Below are 21,761 nucleotides of genomic sequence, written 5' to 3'. Positions count from 1 at the left end.
TCCGAGCCACCCGGGCTGCCCTGCCCCTAATTTTTTTTTTTTTTAAGATTTTATTTATTTATTCATGATAGTCACAGAGAGAGAGAGAGGCAGAGACACAGGCAGAGGGAGAAGCAGGCTCCATGCACCGGGAGCCCGATGTGGGATTCCATCCCGGGTCTCCAGGATCGCGCCCTGGGCCAAAGGCAGGCGCCAAACCGCTGCGCCACCCAGGGATCCCCCTGCCCCTAATTTTTAAAGAGATTTATTCATTTATTTGAAAGAGAAAGGGAAAGGCAGAAGGAGAGAAAGAGAATCCTGAGGCAGACTCCCCACCTAGCACAGAGCCTGATGTGGGGCTTGATCAAATGACCCTGACATCATGACCTGAGCCGAAATCAAGAGTGGGATGCTCAACAACTGAGCCACCCAGGTGCCACAATTTTGTTGATTTTTCTAAAGCTTTTGATTTCACTGATTTCCCTTCTCACTATATTCATATATATCTGTAAATGGTTTAGCATGATTACAAAAGCTGTTTTGATGTTCTTATGTGCATGTTTCAACACCTCTATCATTTCTGTATCTGTTTCTAGTCATTGATGTTTTCTCCTAGTTATGGGTCACATTTTTCTGCTTCTTGGCATGTCTACCAACTTTTGATTGGGTACAGGTCACTGTGGATGTTATTTGTTGAGTAACTAGACTTTGTTGTCTTTTTTAAAGGTGCTGGACTTCATTCTGGATGACAGTTAAATTACCTGTGGATCTTTTTGATCTCTAAGACTTTTCCTAAAATATCTTTTTATTTAAAAATAATTGTAATTCACTGGAAATTTCAAAGATAGTATAAAGAGGGCCTATGTACCTTTCACTCAGTTTCTTACATGGCCACATCTTCCATAACTGTGGTACAATATAAAAATCAGGGAATTTACATTGATAAAATATGTGTGTATAGTTCAATATTCAATACCATGTATAGATTTATGTAATTACCATCACAATCAAAACAATATGAAACTTTCCCATGAAGCTCTCTCTCATGTTACCCCTTTCTAGTTCATGCCCCTATCCTACCCTGTCAATGAGCAATTTGTTCTCCATCTCTATAATTATGTCATTTCAAGAATGTCATATAGCTTACTTTTTTTTTTAAGACAGAGAGTGAGAGACAGCACAAGCAGCAGGTAAGGGACAGAGGGAGAGGGAGAGAGAATCTCAAGTAGTCTCCAAACCCAGCATGGAGCCCGAAATGGGGTTCCATCTCACGACCCTGAGCCCATGACCTGAGTTGAAATCAAGAGTCCAATGATTAATCAATTGAGCCACCCAGGAGCCCCAAGAATGTCATACAAATGGAATCATACAGTATATACCCTTTGAGAGTGTTTTTCATGAGCATGATTTCCTTGAGATCCATCCAAATCGTTATGTGTATCAACAACTCAGTACTCTTTATTGCTGGCTGGTAGTCCACGGTATAGATGTTTGTTTAACCACTTAAGCAAACCATAACCATATTTTTATTTAAAATTTTTAATTTTAAAATATTGGTGACGGGGCACCTGAGCCTCTGCCTTTGGCTCAGGTTGTGATCCTAAGGTCCTGGGATTGAATCCCACATCGGGTTCCCCACAGGGAGCCTGCTTCTCCTTCTGCCTATATCTCTGCCTCTCTTTGTGTCTTTTAAATAAAATCTTTAAAAAAACTTTTGGTGACAGTACAGGTTTTTTTCTTACAAGTCTACCATTTAATCCCTCAGGATTAAAAAGAAGACAAGTATTAGGATTCTAAAGAATTACACAACAAAGGAATGTCAAGGGAAAGGCACAATTGCCCTGGGGCGGGGGGGGGGGCACATTAGCTATTCCAGCTGAACACCTAGCTTCAAAACAAAATGAATTTTAATTTTTTCTAAGTGAAATAATGTACAATCTCTATCTTCCTCTGAATTTATAACTTTCAAACACATAGCTTCATCTTAAACTTGGTTAAAAAAACTTTTAATAGGATGATGGCCTGCCTCAGTACATAGTGTGTACCCTACCGGAAATTTTTACAATAATTATAACACAGGAATAATCCTATATTTTTAAAGATTTTATTTATTTATTCATGAGAGACACAGAAGGGGGGGGGCAGAGACATAGACAGAGGGAGAAGCAGGCTCCATGCAAGGAGCCTGATGTGGGACTCGATCCTGGATCCCAGGGTCACACCCTGAATCAAAGGCAGCTGCTCAACCACGGAGCCACCCAGGTGACCCAGGAATAATACTATTAACAATAAAGTCCTCAATTTAGAATCTGGAACATCAGTCCTGTGAATCTCTCTCAAGATCTCCATCTCTTCTTTGCTCTTTTGTATTCTCTTTCTGGCAGTAAATTAGTACTTTGAGCCCAAAGTATTTTCATTACAGTAGATCACATGTTGTTTAGTGTTCAGAGTTTTTTTGTTTTTTAAAGATTATATGTATTTATTCATGAGAAACACAGAGAGAGAGAGAGAGAGAGAGAGAGACAGACAGAGACAGAGACAGAGACAGAGAGGCAGAGACACAGGTAGAGGTAGAAGCAGGCTCCATGCAGGGCCTGATGTGGGACTGGATCCTGGAACTCCAGGATCATGCCCCAGGCCAAAAGCAGGTGCTAAACCACAGAGCCACCCAGGGATCCCAGCTTTTTTTTTTTTTTTTTTTTTTTTTAAGTAGGTTCCATGCTCAGCATGGAGCTCAACTCGGGGCTTAATATCATCACCCATGAGATGATGACCTGAGGCGAAACCAAGAGTCAGACACGCAACCGACTGAGCCACCCAGGCACCCCTCTTCTTTTTACCTTCTTGATCACCTCCTTCTTCTTTAAAATCAGGGGCTGATAGGACCCGTGTTAGCTGAAATGTTCCCTTTTGACTCAACTTTTGTGTTTCCCTTTTGTTTGTCTGGCTCTTCTCTTGGTTATCTCCTTCCTTCTGACCCCCTTCATCTTTTTAAAGAGCTACTTTTTAGGTTATCATATCACTCTCTGAAGGACAAGGCTGTTTTACCATTTTGTATCTGCCTCTTGGTTTTGGAATCTTGACTTCTGTGAACAGAGAATGGAAAAATAAAAAGCTCACGTAACAGTTGGTTTAACCATTCACCTAATGAAGGACATTTGAGTAGCTTCCAGTTTGAGGGTATTGCAAATAAATATGCTCTGAATGCTCATGTCGACTAAAGTTTTCATTTCTCTGGGTAAATGCCTGGGAGTATGATTGCTAGGTAATATGGAAAGTGTATGTTTAGTTTGTTAAGACACTGACAAACTGGGCAGCCTGGGTGGCTCAGCAGTTTAGTGCCGCCTTCAGCCTAGGGTGTGATCCTGGGGACCCTGGATCGAGTCCCACATCAGGTTCCCTGCATGGAGCCTGCTTCTCCCTCTGCCTGTGTCTGCCTCTCTCTGTGTGTCTCTCTCATGAATAAATAAATAAAATCTTAAAAAAAAAAAAAAGACACTGACACTGTTTTCTAGAGTGGTTGTACCATTTTACATCTCTACCAGTGATATATGGGAGATCCTGTTTCTTAGCTTCTCCAGAATTTGTCATTAGCACTATTTTTAATTTTTAGCCATTCTGATTGCTATGGAATGAATTGTGTCATCCCCCTCATTCTTATGTTGGAGGATGACCCCCTCAATTTGACTGTATTTGGAGATAGGGTCTTTAGGAGGTAATTAAGGTTAAGTGAAGGCACAAAGGTGGGGACTTGATCTGGTAGGATTAGTGTCCCTATAAGAAGAGACACCAGAGATCTTGCTATCTCTCCCCTTGTGCACACACACACCAAGGAAAGGCCATGTGAGGGCATAGTGAGAGGCACCCATATAGAAGCCAGAGTGAGAGGCACCCATATAGAAGCCAGGAAGAGAGCCCTTACCAGAAACCAAATTTGCTGGACGGACGCTTGCAGGGTGGGGAGAGAGATGCAGCTGAACTCTGAATATAGGACGGGCGATTGGGAATCTACAGCCAAGGAGCCAGGGTCAGTGGGTGGAAAATTAGTAAGAGCAAACACCAGGAGTAAGGGGATTCTGGCTAACCTGACCAGGCCAGGGGGATCTGACATCACCAAGGATGGTGGAGGACAAGGAATCCAATCAGATATGGGGGATTTGAGGGGGGGGGGTTCTGGTTAAAATGACTTAGCTGAATTCTTCCTAAAATTGGGCAAGCGTGAGTAGAATTTGGTCCCTGAGAGAATCTTTGTCAGCTCTTTTCGTACACTGGGCAGACCCCTGGTTTTTAGGATTCTTAGCAAAGGCTAATATATGTTGAGTCCTTATAACATGTCAGTCAGATGCGATGTGAAGTGTCTCAGATATGTCTATTAGTCCTCCCGAGAGTCCTGTCAGGCAGATAAAAGTATCCCCAATTCAAAGTTGAGAAATATGAAACTCATATAGATAGGCTTCTACACAGAGTAATAGTGTCCGAATTCGAACCCAGGTTTGTCCTATGATCACGTGCTAAACTGTAAAAAGGACAATGCAAATGTCAAATATAAGCAACAAGATTCACCCCTAATTCCAAACGCGCTGGGACAGGCCCTCTGCGGACACCCCGGAAGCCCCGCGCCTAGCCCGCGGGCGCCGCAGCGAAGGTCTAGCTCCGCAGCTGGACTGTGCAGCCTTACCCCGCGCCGCGCCGGGAGGGGCAGCCCCGCCCACCGCTCCGCTGCAGCCAATAGCGCCCGCGCTTCGGGGGGCGGGGCGCCCTCTGATTGGGCGCCTCCGGGGGCGGGGCCCAGCTGCCCGCAGAGGGCACGGAGTGGAGCGCAAGAGCCGCTGCGCGCCAAGCTCTGGGTTCCCGACTCGCGCGGCAGGTGTCACGTGGCGGGCACAGGGCCGGACGCGGGTCGGCGGGTCTCGGACTCTGCTCGCGGCGGCAGCAGCGTGGTCGGCGGCGGGTCTCGGGGGCGCTGGGCTGTGCGGGACCCTGTGCCGGTAGGTGGGCTGCTTCGGGTGCCAGGACCTCGGTGCCCCCGGCGCTCTCGGGGCGCTTTGTGGTGTGCGCCTGGCAGCCGCGCTTCCCCCGCGGCTCTGAGAGGCCGGAAAAGGTGAGCGGAGGGAGGGCGGCGAGCCCGGATGCTCCGGCCTGGTCACGGGCCGGTGCGCTAGGGGGTGAGGGCGGTCTTTGACTCAGACGCGAAGGCTGATTGCTGCTGGTAACGTAGCTCTCCACTGAGCGCTTCTTTCGTAGAGCATTTTTTTTTTAAAGATTTTATTGATTTATTCACGAGAGACACAGATCGAGAGCCAAAGAAGCAGGCTTCCTGCAGGGAGCTCGATGCGGGGCTCGATCCTGTGACTCCAGGAGGATTCTGTGACTCCAGAAGGCAGAGCCACCCAGACGTCCCTTGTAGAGCATTTTAAATTTAAGTACACCCCTTCACCTGAGAATCCCCTGAGCAAAGCTACAGGCGGAGCGCTGTCGCGTAGCCGATTTTACAGATGGGGAAGGTGAGGCTCGGAGAGAAGAGCCGACTTGGGCGCGACCCTGCAGATGGCAAAATGGCAGAGCCCGGAATCAAACGGAAGCTCCCCAAGCCTGCACTGTCAACCACTGCTTACAGGGTCGCGCTACTTTTGGTGTGAACCGAGCCCTGCGGGGGCGGAGCTGCGCCTGTTGTCTGCAGTCTGTCCTCCGTCGCCGCCCTCCGCCCTCACTGTGCTGGGAGACAAACATTGCACTGTAGGGTTCTTGGCTCCACGCCCTGGCCTTCGAGGTCCTAGAAGTTAAGTGACCCTTGATCAGCTGGGGCCAGCACCAACATGTGTCTTTAATCAGGCAGTTGCTGGACTGGAAACACCAGTTCAGGTTCTTATGGAATCATTTTTTGAATTTCTTACCTGAGGGAACATGCACTGGAGGTGGGCAACCTGTGCTTTTATTTAGTGCAGTGTCGTGAGGATGTTTGGAACTAAAGGTAAACTGGACTTCAGATTCTGACTCTTTGTTGTGGGACCTTAGACCACTTAGCTCCCTGAGCCTCGGGTTCCTCCTCTGTAAGCTAGATAATGAAAAATCTGTGTATGGGACAGACCGATGACATTCAATAGGGTGGTTCCCTCCGGAGACTTCTGGCTGGTTACGCTTGTGTGACAAAGTCCTGGGGAAGATTTGGGGCCATGGGGAGGTTGATGACCTTGGCAAGTAAATTCAGGTCTGTTTCCCTGGGGTTGAGGTGAGGATCATGCCACACGTGAGTGACATGTCCCCCCCACAGAAATATCCAGCATTAGAGGCACCTGGGTGGCTCAGTGGTTGAGCATCTTGTCTTTGGCTCAGGTCATTCTGGGGTCCTGGGATCGAGTCCTACATCAGGCTCCCCACAGGGAGCCTGCTTCTCCTGCCTATGTCTCTGCCTCTCTGTCTCTTATGAATAAATAAATACATTTTAAAAAAATATCCAGCATTATAATGATAATAGCTGCAGTGAGCTGTGTGCTCCCAGGGTGCTCAGCCCAGGTTACTGAGTGGTAACAAAGATGGCCCAAAGGTCCCTCCATTTCTTTAATAACGGTACTAGATGATAGCTTTTGAGTACTTCCTCTGTGCCTGGCAGTGTTCCAAGCACTCTGTGTATGTCCGGTAGCTCATTTGGCTCTCCCTGCCAAATCAGAACGGTCTTCGCTCCTGGGTTTTATATGAGGGGACTGAGAAACAGAGGTGTCAGTAGCTGAGCTGCACATTAGGAAGTGGAGAGGCTGGCTTTAGCACAGTTTCCTTGGGTGTGGTCTTCACTGTTGGGACATGAGAGAGTTGGAGGGGTCCAGCTTGGGAGATGTTCACCATCTGCTCTTTTACATAAGGAACCCTGGTCTTCCCCTGTTGGGTTTCTCTAGTTGTTAGTTTCAGATTTCACAGGCAGACTGAGAAGTGACTCAAGACCAAGGTTTCTAGAACATAGTTTGAAACCTTGTAAAATACATCCTGTCAAGGTGAAGAATCTGTTCTCCATCCCTGCTCTCACCCTTGGTCCTTCAGTGTCATTTCTTGTGCCTCTGCTTTGTTCTCCAAGCTTCAGGCATGTGGGCCTGATTTCTGACTCTTGACAAGTCAAATTTCTTCCCATTTTAGGGTCTTTGCAGTAAGGGCAATAAGGTGAGGAGCACCTTAGGAGGATAAGGTTTCAGCCCAGGTACTTTCGATGGCCTGGTCTAAAGAAGCCCTCTACCCGTTTATTGTCCTTATAGCAATCACCACCCCCTGACATTACCTTCTGTATTTCTTGTTTACTTGTTTGCTCCTCGTAAAAGCAAGGCCTCTGTCTTTTTTGACGTATATATTCTAGTAAGTTCCTTGCTCAGTGCGTAGGACATAGGAGCTCCTCAATAAATACTTGTTGCAGGAGTGAATGAATTCACTGTAGGCTGATAATAGTAGAAGAGTATAGATCTCCTAAATATCAAAAGCTTGTTTTGAACTGAATGTAGAATTACTATATGATCCTGCAATTCCACTTGGGGTCTTCACCCAGAGGACTGAAAACAAGGTATTTGTTCATCTTTGTGGCAGCATCACTTACAGTAGCCAAAAGGTGGGAGCAACCCACTTGTCGGTAATGGGTGGATGGATAAACAAAATACTGCATGGTGTCTCCATACAGTGGAATACTACCCAGACTTGAGAGGGAGGGAGATTCTGACAAGTCCTGCAATGTGGATGAACTCTGAAAACCTTATAGTACATGAAAGAAGCCAGACACAAAAGGGCAAGTGTGTGATTTTATTTACAGGGGTACCTGAAATAGTCAAATTCATAGAAAGTAGAATCTAGTTGTTAACTACCAGCCTGCCTGGAAGAAGGTTTAATGGGTACCCAGAATTGCAGTTTGGGGTGATGAGAAACTTCTGGAGATGGATGGTGGTAATGGTTGCACAATAGTATGTATGTATTTCATGCCCCTGAATTGCACCTAAACATGGTTAAAGTGGCAGAGAATGACAAAGACCATATTGGTTTCACTTATATGTGGAATTTAAGAAACAAATGAACAAGCAAAGAAAAAAAGAAAAAGTCCAGACTCCTAAATACAGAACAAACTGGTGGTTGCTAGAGGAAAGGAAGGGGGGGAATGGGTGAAATAGAAAAAAAAATTTTTTTAAATAAAGATTATTTTTAATTTAAAAATGATTAAAATGATAAATCTTATGTATATTTTATCACAGTTCAAAAAAAAATGAGGACAAAGTTCAAGGCATGTTATTTTTCAGCCAAATTCCAAACCTCAAGAAAAGATGTGAAGTAGGTCTTCCCTAAATATAATATTAGCTAAAAATGATCTTCCCTCTGCATCTTAAAAGTACACAGTGTCAAGATCTCTTTCTTGTTTTATCAGCTACTTGGTTATCTGTAAATCTGTTCAGGTTGACACATAAATTAGCTGTTTACATTCAAGGTCTTTGTCTTTTTTTTTTTTTTTTTAAGATTTACTTATGATAGAGAGAGAGAGAGAGAGAGGCAGAGACACAGGAGGAGGGAGAAGCAGACTTCATGCCGGGAGCCTGACGCGGGACTAGGATCACACCCCCAGGCCAAAGGCAGGCGCTTAACGGCTGCGCCACCCAGGGATCCCCGGTCTTTGTCTTTCTAAGTGTAATTCAGATTGCCCTGGGATGGGAGAGATCTAATTGACTTAATAGAGACAATAGATCATATCTGTAGTAGGTCTAATTGACTTAAATCAAGCAAGACAAGGAATCTTGAACTCTGTTTAAAGAATTGAAACTTCTTCACAGTTAAAACAAAAAGCTTCATCTGGACTCAAGAAGGCTATGGGCGGGCAGCCCGGGTGGCGCTGCTGCCTTCGGCCAAGGGTGTGATCCTGGAGACCCGGGATCGAGTCCCATGTCGGGCTCCCTGCATGGAGCCTGCTTCTCCCTCTGCCTGTGTCTGCCTCTCTCTCTCTCTCTCTCTCTCTCTCTCTGTGTGTCTCTCATGAATAAATAAATAAAATCTTAAAAAAAAAAAAAAGAAGGCTGTGGGTTTGGGATGCCTGGGTGGCTCGTGGTTGAGCGTCTGCCTTTGGCTTAAGGTCATGATCCCGGGGTCCTGGGGTCGAGTCCCACATTGGGCTCCCTGAATGGAGCCTGCTTCTCCCTCTGCCTGTGTCTCTGCCTCTCTCTGTGTGTCTCTTACGAATAAATAAATAGAATCTTAAAAAAAAAAAGAAGGGTATGGGTTTAATAAGGGTGTGTGTGGATTAAGTACCCCATGTGGGGAGGAGAAGACTTGACCCTGAGTGGTTATAGGACACAGGGTAGAAAACTCTTCTGCGTGGGTGGGTCGTGAGAGCAGCAGGCCCTAGCAGGGTCTCAGCCACGGTACAGCTCTCCCTTGGGGTGTCAGAAGTAACTGACTCAATTAGCATTTCAGGTAAGGAAAAAATTTGCAGCCAGGGTACAAAGTAGCAGGTGTTTTGCTGAAGGGAAGCCAGTGGGCGCAGAGAAGCAGGTAGGGACTTTGTTCCTTGTCCTGAGCAGGGTGCAACTGGGCACCTTTCCCAGAATGATTGTGGATCTGACCTGCCTTGGAGGAGGAGGGCTTAAAATGGACTTTAATTATGTGGCATTTGAGCAATATCTTATCGATGTTGCTTGCCACCTTCAAATCCTTTTTGAATAATCAGTATTTAAAAGAAGCTTTGCTCCTCGAGATTCTAGGACCTGAGCACCTGTTTCGGCTCTTGTGTTTTTAGGGTTTTGTTTTTTGTTTCTTTTGGTGGGTTTACCACCTGCCAGGGCATGCGTGTTGACTGATGCAGAGAGCCTTGGGTTGTAGCGGCTGTTCTTGAGCACGGGGATCATCAACACAAAGAAGCCATGGGCACAGTGCCCAAACCATTTCCCGTCTCTCTCTCCCCCTGTAATGGCAACATGGTCTGGCCCGCCACCTCCGAGGCTGCCTGCCTGCCCTTGGCAAGGATAGTCCCACTGTTGCTGCAGAAGTCTGCATGACACTGAAGTCAAACTGCTTGCAGACGTGGCTTATTACTAATCTTCTAGTGCTTGAGTTAAAATAATGGCTGCTTTGAAAGCCCCAGTTAGGAATTTCCTGGTTAAAGATTACTGACGGTTTCTTGCTAGCTCTACTGGAGGTTAAGGAGAATCACTGTGATTTGGGATTACTGGGCTGTTTTATTTAGTGGGTACGTTGGTTTGGCAACGAGAGTGCGTGTGAGCTTGCATAGGAAAAATGACCCATGTTGCTGTGTGTCCCCTTTCCACGTATTGCTACCACACTCGTGATGCTTCTGACACCAGATAATGTGGGTTTTCTACATGTCAATTCTGTGACACTGGCTGGGGGTCCTACAGTTCAATTAGATTCTGGTACTACTTGAAGTTAGCGCAGACCCCCCCAGATTAAGGGCTCAGTCCCACAAGACTGCCTCCCATTTCGTACACCAACAGCAAGTAATAGGTCTCCAGGTTACCCACAACTTCTGTATGACTTGGGTGCAAATTGGAGGTTCCCATGACCTGTCTCCTTGGACTCAATCATTTGCTTATGAGCCCATAGAACTCAGAGAAACATTTGCTTATCTTTATCAGTTTGTTATATAGTGAAAGAGACCATAAAGGAAGGATACAGATAAACAGCCATAAAGAGATACTTAGGGTGAGGTGTGGGAGGGTCCTACGTGCAGCAGTGTCTGTCCCCCTAGAGTGGGGTGCACCACCCTCTGGGTACGTGGATGTATTCACCAACATGGAAGCTCCCCAAGGCCCACTTGATCACTTACACTTGATCAATTATTTATTCGATTTCTAGCACTTCTCCCCTCTCTGGAGAATGGGGAGTCAGATGGAACATTCCAAGCTTCTGATCATGGCTTGGTCTTTGTGGTGACCAGCCAGGAGTCCACCCAGAGTGACCGAAGTAGAACAAAAGGCACTCTTCTCCCCTAGGAAATCACAAGGGTTTTAGGAGCGGAGACCAATCTATATTTCTTATTATTTCACAGTACTCATTGGGAGATAGGCTCTCTCCTGTTTGGCTCTTTCTCCATCTAGCTGTCCTCTGGATTTATGTCGTCTACTAGGCCCCTGACCCAGCTGTCCACGGTGAGCCCTGACCATGCCAGCAAATGCCCACATGCCACTTTCCTCATTTTGTCTAGCTGCATTGAGTGCACCTGTTTGCTCGGAGCTGTGCTTCCCCATGAGGGGAGCCATCTGTGTGCACAGTCCCTCCCAGTGCTGTGGCTGGCCCGGGGAAGGCCCTCGATAAATAGCTGGCTAATGAGTGAACTGAAATGAAAGCTTAGTAAGTTAACGGGAAAGTACTAGAAAGCTGCCAACTATTGATTAGAGGTGGCTGGTTCCTGTCAATATTTAAACTTTCACACTGGTGGATATGCCGCTGTCCAGACATTCTCGTTCTCTGCGGAAACCTGGGTTAAGAATCTTGCATTTTCCGCTCAGCTGTATTTTAACAGGATGCTGTTTTCTGATTAAAAAAAGACAGACGTGCGAATCTGACCTGCAGTTTTTACAGGAGGGTTTCTATTTAAGCAAAAGCGTGCGCCTTAACTCGCAGCCATGAGGAAGTCTGCAGAGGCGCTCAGAATGTGTGTTGAGTTTCTTGAGGGCAGCTTCTGTGGCCAACATGCTGTGCAGCCCTGAGCTGAGATACTTTTTCTTTTCACTTTTGTTACATGAAAAATGGGAAGAGTGACACAGAAGTTTGTTTGTTCAGCCATTTGGCAAATACCTATGGCTGTGTTGGGGTTCTGTGTGGGATTTGAAAAAAAAAAGTAACACTCAGTTCTTGCCTGCAAGGCACTTAGTTTAGGTGGGGGCCTACCCTGGAGCCAGGAAAGGTTTAGTTGGGAAGAGGGGTACCTGGCTCTCTCAGGACTGGGCCGCCCTCATGGGGAGGGCAGGTAGTTCTCTGTACTCATGGGATCACAAGCGGACGTCTACAGTTCTGAAAGGAACCAGAAGTTCCTTCCACACGGTGGTTTTACAATAGAAGGCCTTCGTGTTTACCCAGCAGCTCTAGAAAAAGGTCATAAAACATGTCAGTCCTTCAGCAACCTGGGTGAACCAACAGGTTGCCATGAGCTTTAACTAACTAAATTTAATGCTGGGAGCATTTCCATTTTTAGGTAACTTTGAACTGGTGCAATGATGACTCCAGTCAACAGTACTCACAAGGACACTGACCTGTGGTCCTCGCATGATAAAATGCTGGCGCAGCCCCTGAAAGACAATGACACTGAGGTGAGACGCCGTGGGGAGGGTCTGCTTAGATATTGTAAAGCGGAGACTCTTGTTTAAATTTCCAAGTTTGGGGATGCTTGGGTGGCTTAGCGGTTGAGTGTCTGCCTTCGGCCCGGGGTGTGATCCTGGGGTCCCTGGATCGAGTTCCACGTTGGGCTCCCTGCATGGAGCCTGCTTCTCTCTCTGCCTGTGTCTCTGCCTCTCTCCCTCTCTTGTCTTTCATGAGTAAATAAAATCTTTAAAAATAAATAAATACATAGCCAGGTCTACTCCTAAATAAGTCTTACTCAGGATAGCCTTGCGCTTAGAGTGCCAGATTTAGGGGCGGTGCATGACAAAGTGGCCAAAAGCCCTCTGTGCAGGACGCCTGGGTGGCTTGGTTGGTTGAGTGTCCGACTCTTGGTTTCAGCTCAGGTCATGATCTCAGGGTTGTGAGATCGAGTACCATGTCAGGCTCCACACTGAGCACAAAGCCTGCTTTAGATTCTCTCTCCCTCTCCTGTCCCTCTCCCTGTTTGCTCACACATTCTCTCTCTCTCTCAAATAAATAAAAATTTAAAAACCTTTAAAGGCCTCTGTGGGAAAATATAGATATTCCTGAGTTTCTACAAGTGCAGAGCACTGTCCTGGCTGCTCTAGAGGAAAGGGGTATAGGAGGGTCCACTGAGGTCTGACCCTTTCCTGCTAGTTCAGAGGAGTGTATCTAGATACCAAGAAGCATCTTTTATTTATAAGGTTTTTTTTTTATTTTATTTTATTTTTTTTTATTTTTATTTTTTTATTTATGATAGTGAGAGAGAGAGAGAGAGAGAGAGGCAGAGACACAGGCAGAGGGAGAAGCAGGCTCCATGCACCGGAAGCCCGACGTGGGATTCGATCCGGAGTCTCCAGGATCGCGCCCTGGGCCAAAGGCAGGCGCTAAACCACTGCGCCACCCAGGGATCCCTATTTATAAGGTTTTATAACAACTTTATATACAAGAGATCATTCACTTACCATACAAATCACCACTGAAAGTGCGCATGTCGGTGTTTTTTAGCATGTTCACAATCATTTTTAGAGATTTTATTTTTTCATATGAAAGAGAGAAAACATGAGTAGGGGGAGTGGCAGAGGGAAAGGGAGAAGCAGGCTCCTGGCTGAGCACAGAGCCTGATGTGGGACTCGATCCCAGGACCCTGAGATCACACCCTGAGCCAAAGGCAGACACTTCATCAACCAAGCGACCGAGGCACCCCATAATCAATTTTAGAACATTTTTATGCCCCCAAAGGGAAACCTCAAACCCATGAGCAGTCACCTCAGGCTACCCCCAACCCTCAGCTTCTACCAGCCTACTTTCTAACTGTGTGGGTTTACCAAAGCAACTTTTATTTTAAGGACGAAGAGCAAGGAATAAAGTTCAGGGAGGGAGAAACTCAATGAAACAGGGATGAAAATAACAAGGTGGCACAAAATTAAAAATTAGGTGGGATACTTATTTGAAAGGTCATTTTCTCTTCAATTATTTATTTCCCTTAATTCATTGTCTTCTATTAATTCCTCCCTGAATGCTAAAATCTGAGGAAGATCTCTATTCTCTAAGTGCTATGGGAGTCTTCTCAGTTGGGTTATTTGGGCTATGGTCGGCTCTTACGGGCAAAATATGAATCTATCATAGTGTCTCTTCTCTTAGATAGGTTATGGCTTTGATCAGAGCAAAATGCTAAGCCAGACATTCACCGTTCCTTTACTTCTCATCAGGTTTACAACATCATCAAGAAGGAGAGTAACCGGCAGAGAGTCGGGTTGGAGCTGATCGCGTCAGAGAATTTCACCAGCCGGGCAGTTTTAGAGGCCCTCGGCTCTTGCTTAAATAACAAGTACTCTGAGGGTTACCCAGGCCAGAGGTATGTGAATGCCGTCAAAGGCCTGCTTCTGACATACTGATGGGAGCTACAGAGTCGGTATAGAGTCTACACCACGTGGGGATTTCTTTTTTTTTTTTTAATTTTTTAAAATTTTTATTTATTTATGATAGTCACACAGAGAGAGAGAGAGAGGCAGAGACATAGGCAGAGGGAGAAGCAGGCCCAATGCACCGGGAGCCTGACGTGGGATTCGATCCCGGGTCTCTGGGATCGCGCCCTGGGCCAAAGGCAGGCACCAAACTGCTGCGCCACCCAGGGATCCCCATGTGGGGATTTCTATTCTGTTCCCATCCTGTCATAACTCATTTTCAATTCCCAGCATGTGGCAGCACTGATGTTCTTGGAGCAGCTCTACTTAGAGTCTTTAGCAGTCCCTTTTGGGGCTTTCTAGAATAACAGGCTAGTCCCTAAGGAGTCTGGAGCTGCTAGGCCATTGAACCTCTAGGAAAAGGTCAGTGCTCTGAATGATGCCATGGAAAGTTGTTGCTCAGTGAGTAATTGAATCTGTATCAGGAGTGACCTAGAAGTGACAATTGAATCTGTCATGGCTGCATTAGAAACGTTGGATTTGGTCAGTTCCTTCACCCCGAGAACCACAAGAGGTTCTATTCATTTTTGTTTTTTATAGTCATTATTAAAGATGATGATTATAGAATTTGACATATGGTTTTTGCAGATTTGTATATTTGTGTCCCAAAGGACACGGCAAAAAGAAGGGTCACCCTCGAGTAGAACTGCCTGCCATTCTGCACTGAAAAGCCCCTGAAGCTCTCCGGAGAAAGGTCGAGAATCAAGTTGAAGGCATAATCTTTGTCCTGCCCTAAATAACTACCTTCTCTCTGCGCCTTCAAGGCTTCATCTGGTGTTTTCACAACCAGTAGCTCATTTGATCCTCGAGGCCACCCTACGGGGCCGGGGGTGCTATTTCTGCCTTTGACAGATGAGGAAGCCAAGACTCACTGAGATTCAGTGATGGCTCAGGTTTGCACACAGGTAGACATTTTCATACTGTGGTCTTGTGAAAAATTAACATCTGGTCTTTCTTGCTGGTTCCTGGCTCTGAGCTTCTAAAGCCTCTGAATTGCCTGGTGGTAGCCGTGTCTTTTCTTATTCTCAAGTGACCCTTTGTTGACCACACTTGAGTTTACACAAGGTGACTGTGGGTGGGGCCCCTAGATGCAGAGAGACCAGACAGGAGATTAGAGGGTCAGTGTTTTCAGCCCTCTCCCCGAGCCTCCAGGGCACACCAGGGCGCCAGAGGAGGCTAGATGCGGCAGGGCTTGTACCAGTTGAGGTGCTGGGAGGGTGGTGTGCCCTCCCATATACCTTGCCGTATGCACCTCTTCCTTGGGCTGTTCTTGAGTTAAATCTTCTCTCACAGACCAGTAATCATACGTAAAGGACTTTCTTGAGTTTTGTGAATTGTTCTGGTGAAATGATGAGCGTGAGAGGAGGTTGTAGGGACCCCCAAATTCGTGGCCAAGCGGGACAGTGGCATGGGTAGCATGGGGGCCCAGGACTTGTGGCTGGTGTGCAAAGTGGGGGCAGCCTTGTGAAACTGAGTCCTTAACCTGTGGCTTCTGTGCTAACTCTGGGTAGTTTGTGTCAGAATCGAATGGAATTGTTGGGACACCCAGTTGGTATACAAGAATTGGTGATTGGTATTGGAAAAACCACCCACATACTCCAAATTCCAAGCTGTCTTAGGGGTTCCATCATTTCTAAGTTGATCTTGTAAAAGAAACTTCGATGGGTCCCAGGGTTTCGTCCCCACCCAGTGGACACAGGGACTGCTCTATCTGTAGAGAGGTGAAGCCGGTGGTGATATCTGCCCCTCAATGGTAAGAGTTACACTGTATTTACTGCTGTGGTTTGAGGGCATCAGTTAAGCACTGGTAGGCATTTCTCCTCCTCTGAGAGTCTTGTCCTGATACACATGAAGAGGATCCACTTTCTTGTACAGGAAGTTCTTTTGAAGAACACGGCCTAGATCCTAGGTCCATATCGGGCTTCCAAATCCCTTGTCCCGAGATGAATCTCTAGTCACTGCTGGGGACAGCAGCAGGGGACCATGCTGAGTCCTCACTGACTTTCATCAACCCAGAGCACTTACTTTTTGACATTTTAACATCTCTGAAACTGGAATGGATCTCACAGATGCCAAGCCACCATTTCATTGAAAACACTTTTGTCTTTCTTGGAGATCAGTGAGATGACAGTGGCCTTGTCACTGAGGGTAAAACGTAGTGCTGTGTTCTAGGATCAGGCCGAGTGTGACTACAGTCACCTTCATGTGCAGCCTGACTGCAAAGTCAGAACTCTCACCCCCTTTCCCGATGAGGAGTCAGACTTGAGCACGTGAAGGAGGCTGCTCCAACTCCCATAGTAAAGAACAGAACCAGGTTTGCATGCTTCAGATCCACATCTGTGTGGCAAATGCTTGGCAGGTGGCTTGGCTCCTCTGTCTGAGGCAAGGCAGATAGGGGCACTGGGGCCCCATCATGACCCTGAATCACTGTCCTGTGTTTACTCCCCTGAAAAATGGCAAATTGCTACGTCCCCTTGTAGCCCTGATGTTCCTGAAGCTCCATAATTGTTCCCCAGTCGGACTGCTCTCCTTCAAACCTGGGGAGACCACACACTTCTTTGGTGACAAAGCAGAGAATGTGATGCTGGAAGGGACCTTCCAGATCACTCAGTGAAGCCCCTTTTGATTTCCAGACTTGTCCATTGCAGCATTATTCACAATAGCCAAGAGGTGAGAGCAACCCAAGTATCAGTGGGTAGATGAATGGATAAGCAAAATGTGCTCTATCCATATAATTGAACATCCTTCAGTCTTAAAAAAGAAAGAATTCCCATCACATGCTACATCGAAGATGAACCATGAGGACATTGTGACACCTGCAATAACCCAGTCTCAAAAATATGGGTGGTGTGTTGTGCTACAGTGAGCTGTCTAGAATTGTCAAGATCTTAGCGAAAAGGAGAATGATGGCTCCTAGCAGCTGTGGGGAGGGAGCGGGGAGCTGCTGCTCATAGGTGTAGAGTTTCAGTTCTGCAGGACAAGAAAGTTCTAGAGGTCTGTTGCACAAAATTGGGAATATACATTGCAGTGTGAAGTACTTAACACCACTAGACTATACTTGAAAAGATTGAGATGTCAATTTTATGTTACTTGGTCTTTACTAGGATGAAGAGTGTATATATGTATATATAAATCTTTTTAAAGATTTATTTATTTTAAGAGAGAGAGCAAGTATGTGCAAGTACAGGGGCTGGGGGTGGGGAGCAGAGGGAGAAAGAGAAGCAGACTCCCCACTGAGCAGGGAGCCCAATGTGGTGCTGGATCCCAGGACCCTGAGATCATGACCTGAGCCCAAATCAAGAGTCAGACACTTGACTGACTGAGCTACCCGGTGCCCCAAAAAGAGTATATATACTTAAAAATTTTAAGATTTTCTCTGACCACAAGGCACAGGTGTTAAAAACATCTACTGGGGATCCCTGGGTGGCTCAGTGGTCTGGCCCCTGCCTTCGGCCCAGGGCGCGATCCTGGAGACCCGGGATCAATTCCCACGCCAGGCTCCCTGCATGGAGCCTGCTTCTCCCTCTGCCTGTGTCTCTGCCTCTCTCTCTCTCTCTCTCTGTGTGTGTCTCTAATGAATAAATAAATAAAATCTTTTAAAAAAATCTGAATTGAATTATTACGATTACTAATATGCAGATATGACAAATATAAATTTTCACATGTAACTATTAAATGAGTAAAAAAATTTTTTTAAAGATTTAAAGCCCTGAGCCACCAGGGCTGCCCAAATGAGTAAAATTTTATTAGAACTGTAAAAACAAAAAGCAAAAGAACTTTCCACTTCTCCCTTCCCCTAGGAACCCCTTTGCACATTCTGTCTCTGGAACTCTGCCCTTGGAACCTCATATAAGGGAAATCACACAGTTGTAACTGGCTTACTTCGCTCAGCATAATGACTGTGTATCCTCAGGGTTCATGCACGCAGCCCACGTCAGACTTTTCCTTATAGATGAGGAGGTACTTCCTCGGACACACAGCCGACTTGGCACAAATGGAAGATGAGTGGCATGAGGTTCAGGGTACTGGTTCTCACCACTTCTCCGCTTTAATTCTTCCACCCCAAAGCCGGAAGCTTCTTTGGCCTCTGTAGGAAGCGCAGAGGTTTGGGGCCAGAGGGGACCTAAGTCGGCTGGCTGTCTCCTGCAGGTATTATGGTGGGACCGAGTTCATCGATGAGCTGGAGATCCTTTGTCAGAAGCGAGCGCTGCAGGTCTATGGTCTGGATCCTGAGTGCTGGGGGGTCAACGTACAGCCCTACTCAGGTAGGTAACTGCCACATCCAGCCAGGTCTGGGCAGCCCCCTGCATTCTCTGAGAGGAGTCCCAAGAAGGACTTCCCATAAATGAGAGTGAAAAATAAGCTAAGCCTCTCCTGGGTCTGTGGGTCTCTTTCCATTGACCTTGGCTTGCCCCTGACTCACCCCTCCTGAACTCCTGTCCCTTGGTCTCGGGGTTTGCTGCAGGGGAACCTCCAGGGAACTGGGGGCTGCACAGTAGTGCCAGGCTTGTTCTGTCCACTCTTGGTAGATGGCCTGGTGGCCAAGCTCTGGGGTCCTGCTTGGGGCCTCACAGGCAGAAGTCATCGTACTTTCTCTGGTCTGGCGTTCTAGGCTCCCCTGCCAACTTTGCAGTGTACACTGCCCTGGTGGAGCCCCACGGGCGCATCATGGGCCTGGACCTGCCCGATGGGGGCCACCTGACACACGGGTTCATGACAGACAAGAAGAAAATCTCTGCTACGTCCATCTTCTTTGAATCTATGCCCTATAAGGTAAGAGTGGGTTTCTGTCCATGGCTCTGCAGTCCTTTTGCTCAGAAAGTCTCCAGGTCTGCCCCTGTAGGAATAGGTGGTCCTGTTCCTAAGATGCAAGAGGAAGTGTCCCTACCTTTCACCATCTGTCACCTCCCTGGCCTGGGGACTCCTCAGGCATTCAGAGCACACCAGGGGCAGCTGAAGCCTAGGGAGACAGGTCAGGGAGGCAGCGGAGGAGGTGGTGGGGGCTCCTCCAGAGCCAAGGGGCAACGCCAGCTGGGATGATGACTCTTGGCACCCAGGTCAGCTGCAGCCAGACCCCTGGGGATCAGGGACAGCCATGCTCGGAACTTCTGGGCCACCAGCTGCATCCCTAGCCCTGGCGCCAGCAGCCCCACCATCAGCACACAGCCCACCAGGACAGCTGGCCCCTGCACCCCGCCGCCCCTCACCGACCTATCAGCTAGCTGCAGCCTATATGAGCTGTGTGCCTGGCGTGGGGCTGGCACGTATTCCTGTGGGGCCCTTGTCATTATAAACAGTTTGGTGGAACAACGCACAGAAGACCCGTGGGCTCCCAGGGGGCATGATAGCTGATGTGTAAAGGTGCTGCTGGTGCTGGAGACAAAGGCAGTAACCCTCACACTTGGCTATGGGGCAGTCCATGCCCCTGGCAACCCTTTCTCACATCCAGAAACCATTTCTTCCTGGTGTTTTATATGCGGTGGGCCATTCCAGGTTTGTTCACGTGTCCCACCACAAGCAGAGGTCACAGTGCATCATTGTGCTGGGCTGAGTGTCAGCCACGGGATTTTACTCTTTGAAGAAGGCCAAGCCAGTTTTCCCTCCTGGCATTCTGTGGTCTTTGCCGCCTCCCCTTGACTGTTCACCCGTTGTTAGCCTTCGGCTTGGTCCAGTGACCATGTGAGTGCTTCTGGTGTGCAAGTGACAGTTCGCTTCTTGTTAGGGAAAGCCCAGGCATTTCTGGCTGCTAGTATCTTCGTTGGCCAATGCTGACCTTGGAGATGGATTTTGAAACGTGATCCCAGCGGGACAATGCTCTGTCTTTGCACATAGAACACAAAACCTGGTTTCTACAGTTTCTTTCACTATGGAAAGAACGGTGGCAGAGAGGAATCACAGACTTGTTTTCTGATCTTAGCTGAGGCCTCGGGCAGCCTTACTCTTTAACGCAATGTCCTCCATTACCCCAGAGTCCCTTCTTTTTTTAAATTAATTAACTAATTAATTAAAGTAGGCTCCGTGCCCAGCACAGAGCCTAATGTGGGGCTTGAACTCAAAACCCTGAGATCAGGGATCCCTGGGTGGCGCAGCGGTTTGGCGCCTGCCTTTGGCCCAGGGTGCGATCCTGGAGACCCAGGATCGAATCCCACGTCGGGCTCCCGGTGCATGGAGCCTGCTTCTCCCTCTGCCTGTGTCTCTGCCTCTCTCTCTCTCTCTCTCTCTGTGACTATCATAAATAATTAATAAAAAAAACAAAAAAAAAAAAACAAAAAAAACCCCTGAGATCAAGACCTGAGCTGAGATCAAGAGTCGGATGCTTAACCGACAGAGATACCCAGCCCCCTGCACCCTACTACAAGAATCTCTTCTGGGTGTTAGCAAGCCTGGGGCCGCATCCCAGTCTCCTTCAGCTGCCCCGCATCTCTGACACATATGCTGTGCAGGCTGCAGCCCCATGGGTGCAGGCTGGAGGCTCAGTGGTGGTAGGCCTGCAGGGGTGTGGAGTGGTGGGACCCTGGAGCTTAGCCAGCTTGGGCAGCAGGAAGCATAGCTCACCTGCCTGCGGGGTGCCTGTGAGCACCGGGCCTGGTGCAGAGAGGAGGACACAGACCTGACTGGCCTCCGGCAGCAGATGCCTTGTTCCTCCTCTTCCCCAGCCTGCCTCCCTGCCTGGCCTCTCCCGGCCCCTGCCCTCTCCGTGGGGCTCTCTCACCCTCCAGGCAACTGCAGGCATGCAGAGCCAGGAATTTTATCCTCCCGGGAAACAGCAACTCGAACCTCCATCCCTCCCTCTCTTCCCTGTGTCCAACGAGTCCCCTCTCCGGAGGTCCCAAGTGACAGGGGAGGCCCCATTCCTGCCCCTCTACGCTCCTCTGGCCCCTCTGCGGTTTCTTACAAATACCCATGAATTTTCCCTGGAGCAGCAGGCTTACTGTCGAATGTTTAGGATTTTTTTTTTTTAAAGAGAAAAAAACTTAAAAAAAAATCCTATAAGTTTAAAAGCCAAAATGTAGAAGAGTAGGAGGAGCAACACATTTGGGGGGGTGTATAATCTCTTTAAAAACTTTTTTAGAAAAAAAAAAAATAAATAAATAAAAATAAAAACTTTTTTAGAATTATGGCCATGTTTTTGCTGTGGTCCAGCTGTTGGTTTTTTTCTTTTTTCTTTTTCTTTTTTTTTAAGTTTTATTATTCATGAGAGACAGAGAGAGAGAGAGAGAGAGGGAGCGAGGGAGCACGACAGGCAGAGGAAAGAGAAGCAGGCTCCATGCAGGGAGCCCGATGTGGGACTCGATCCTGGGACCCTGGGATCATGCCCTGGGCCAAAGGCAGATGCTCAACCACTGAGCCACCCAGGCGTCCCTGTTGGTTTTTCTCAAGGTAACAGTTTCCCTGCCAAGTTCAGGTGACTGAGAAAGAACCAGTTCATTCCCTCTGAAACAGAACCACAGGTGGTCCTCTGCCTGCCTTTCCAAATGATGTTGGTTGCACATGAGTTTCTGTGACCGT

General features: G+C 47.5%; 1 protein-coding gene across 3 annotated transcripts in view; it reads left to right on the top strand.

Moving 5' to 3' along the window:
* Nucleotides 1–4,796: 4,796 nt before the first annotated feature.
* SHMT1 (serine hydroxymethyltransferase 1) overlaps nucleotides 4,797–21,761 on the top strand; it is a 27,546-nt gene continuing 10,581 nt past the window's right edge. The window contains exons 1-5 of one of the 3 annotated variants that reach the window (XM_077892398.1): nucleotides 4,797–4,967; nucleotides 12,140–12,254; nucleotides 13,998–14,143; nucleotides 18,402–18,517; nucleotides 18,865–19,025. In XM_077892398.1, coding sequence (XP_077748524.1) covers nucleotides 12,159–12,254; nucleotides 13,998–14,143; nucleotides 18,402–18,517; nucleotides 18,865–19,025 — 519 coding nt within the window. In that variant the 5' untranslated portion in view covers nucleotides 4,797–4,967; nucleotides 12,140–12,158. Of the gene's footprint in view, nucleotides 4,968–5,804; nucleotides 5,951–12,139; nucleotides 12,255–13,087; nucleotides 13,211–13,997; nucleotides 14,144–18,401; nucleotides 18,518–18,864; nucleotides 19,026–21,761 lie in introns of those variants that run through there. The other 2 variants (XM_077892399.1, XM_077892397.1) reach the window with 2 other exon arrangements.

Source organism: Canis aureus, chromosome 3 (genome assembly GCF_053574225.1).
Source record: "Canis aureus isolate CA01 chromosome 3, VMU_Caureus_v.1.0, whole genome shotgun sequence".
NCBI classification, from domain to species: Eukaryota; Metazoa; Chordata; class Mammalia; order Carnivora; family Canidae; genus Canis; species Canis aureus.
This window is presented reverse-complemented; position numbering and strand designations above follow the sequence as displayed.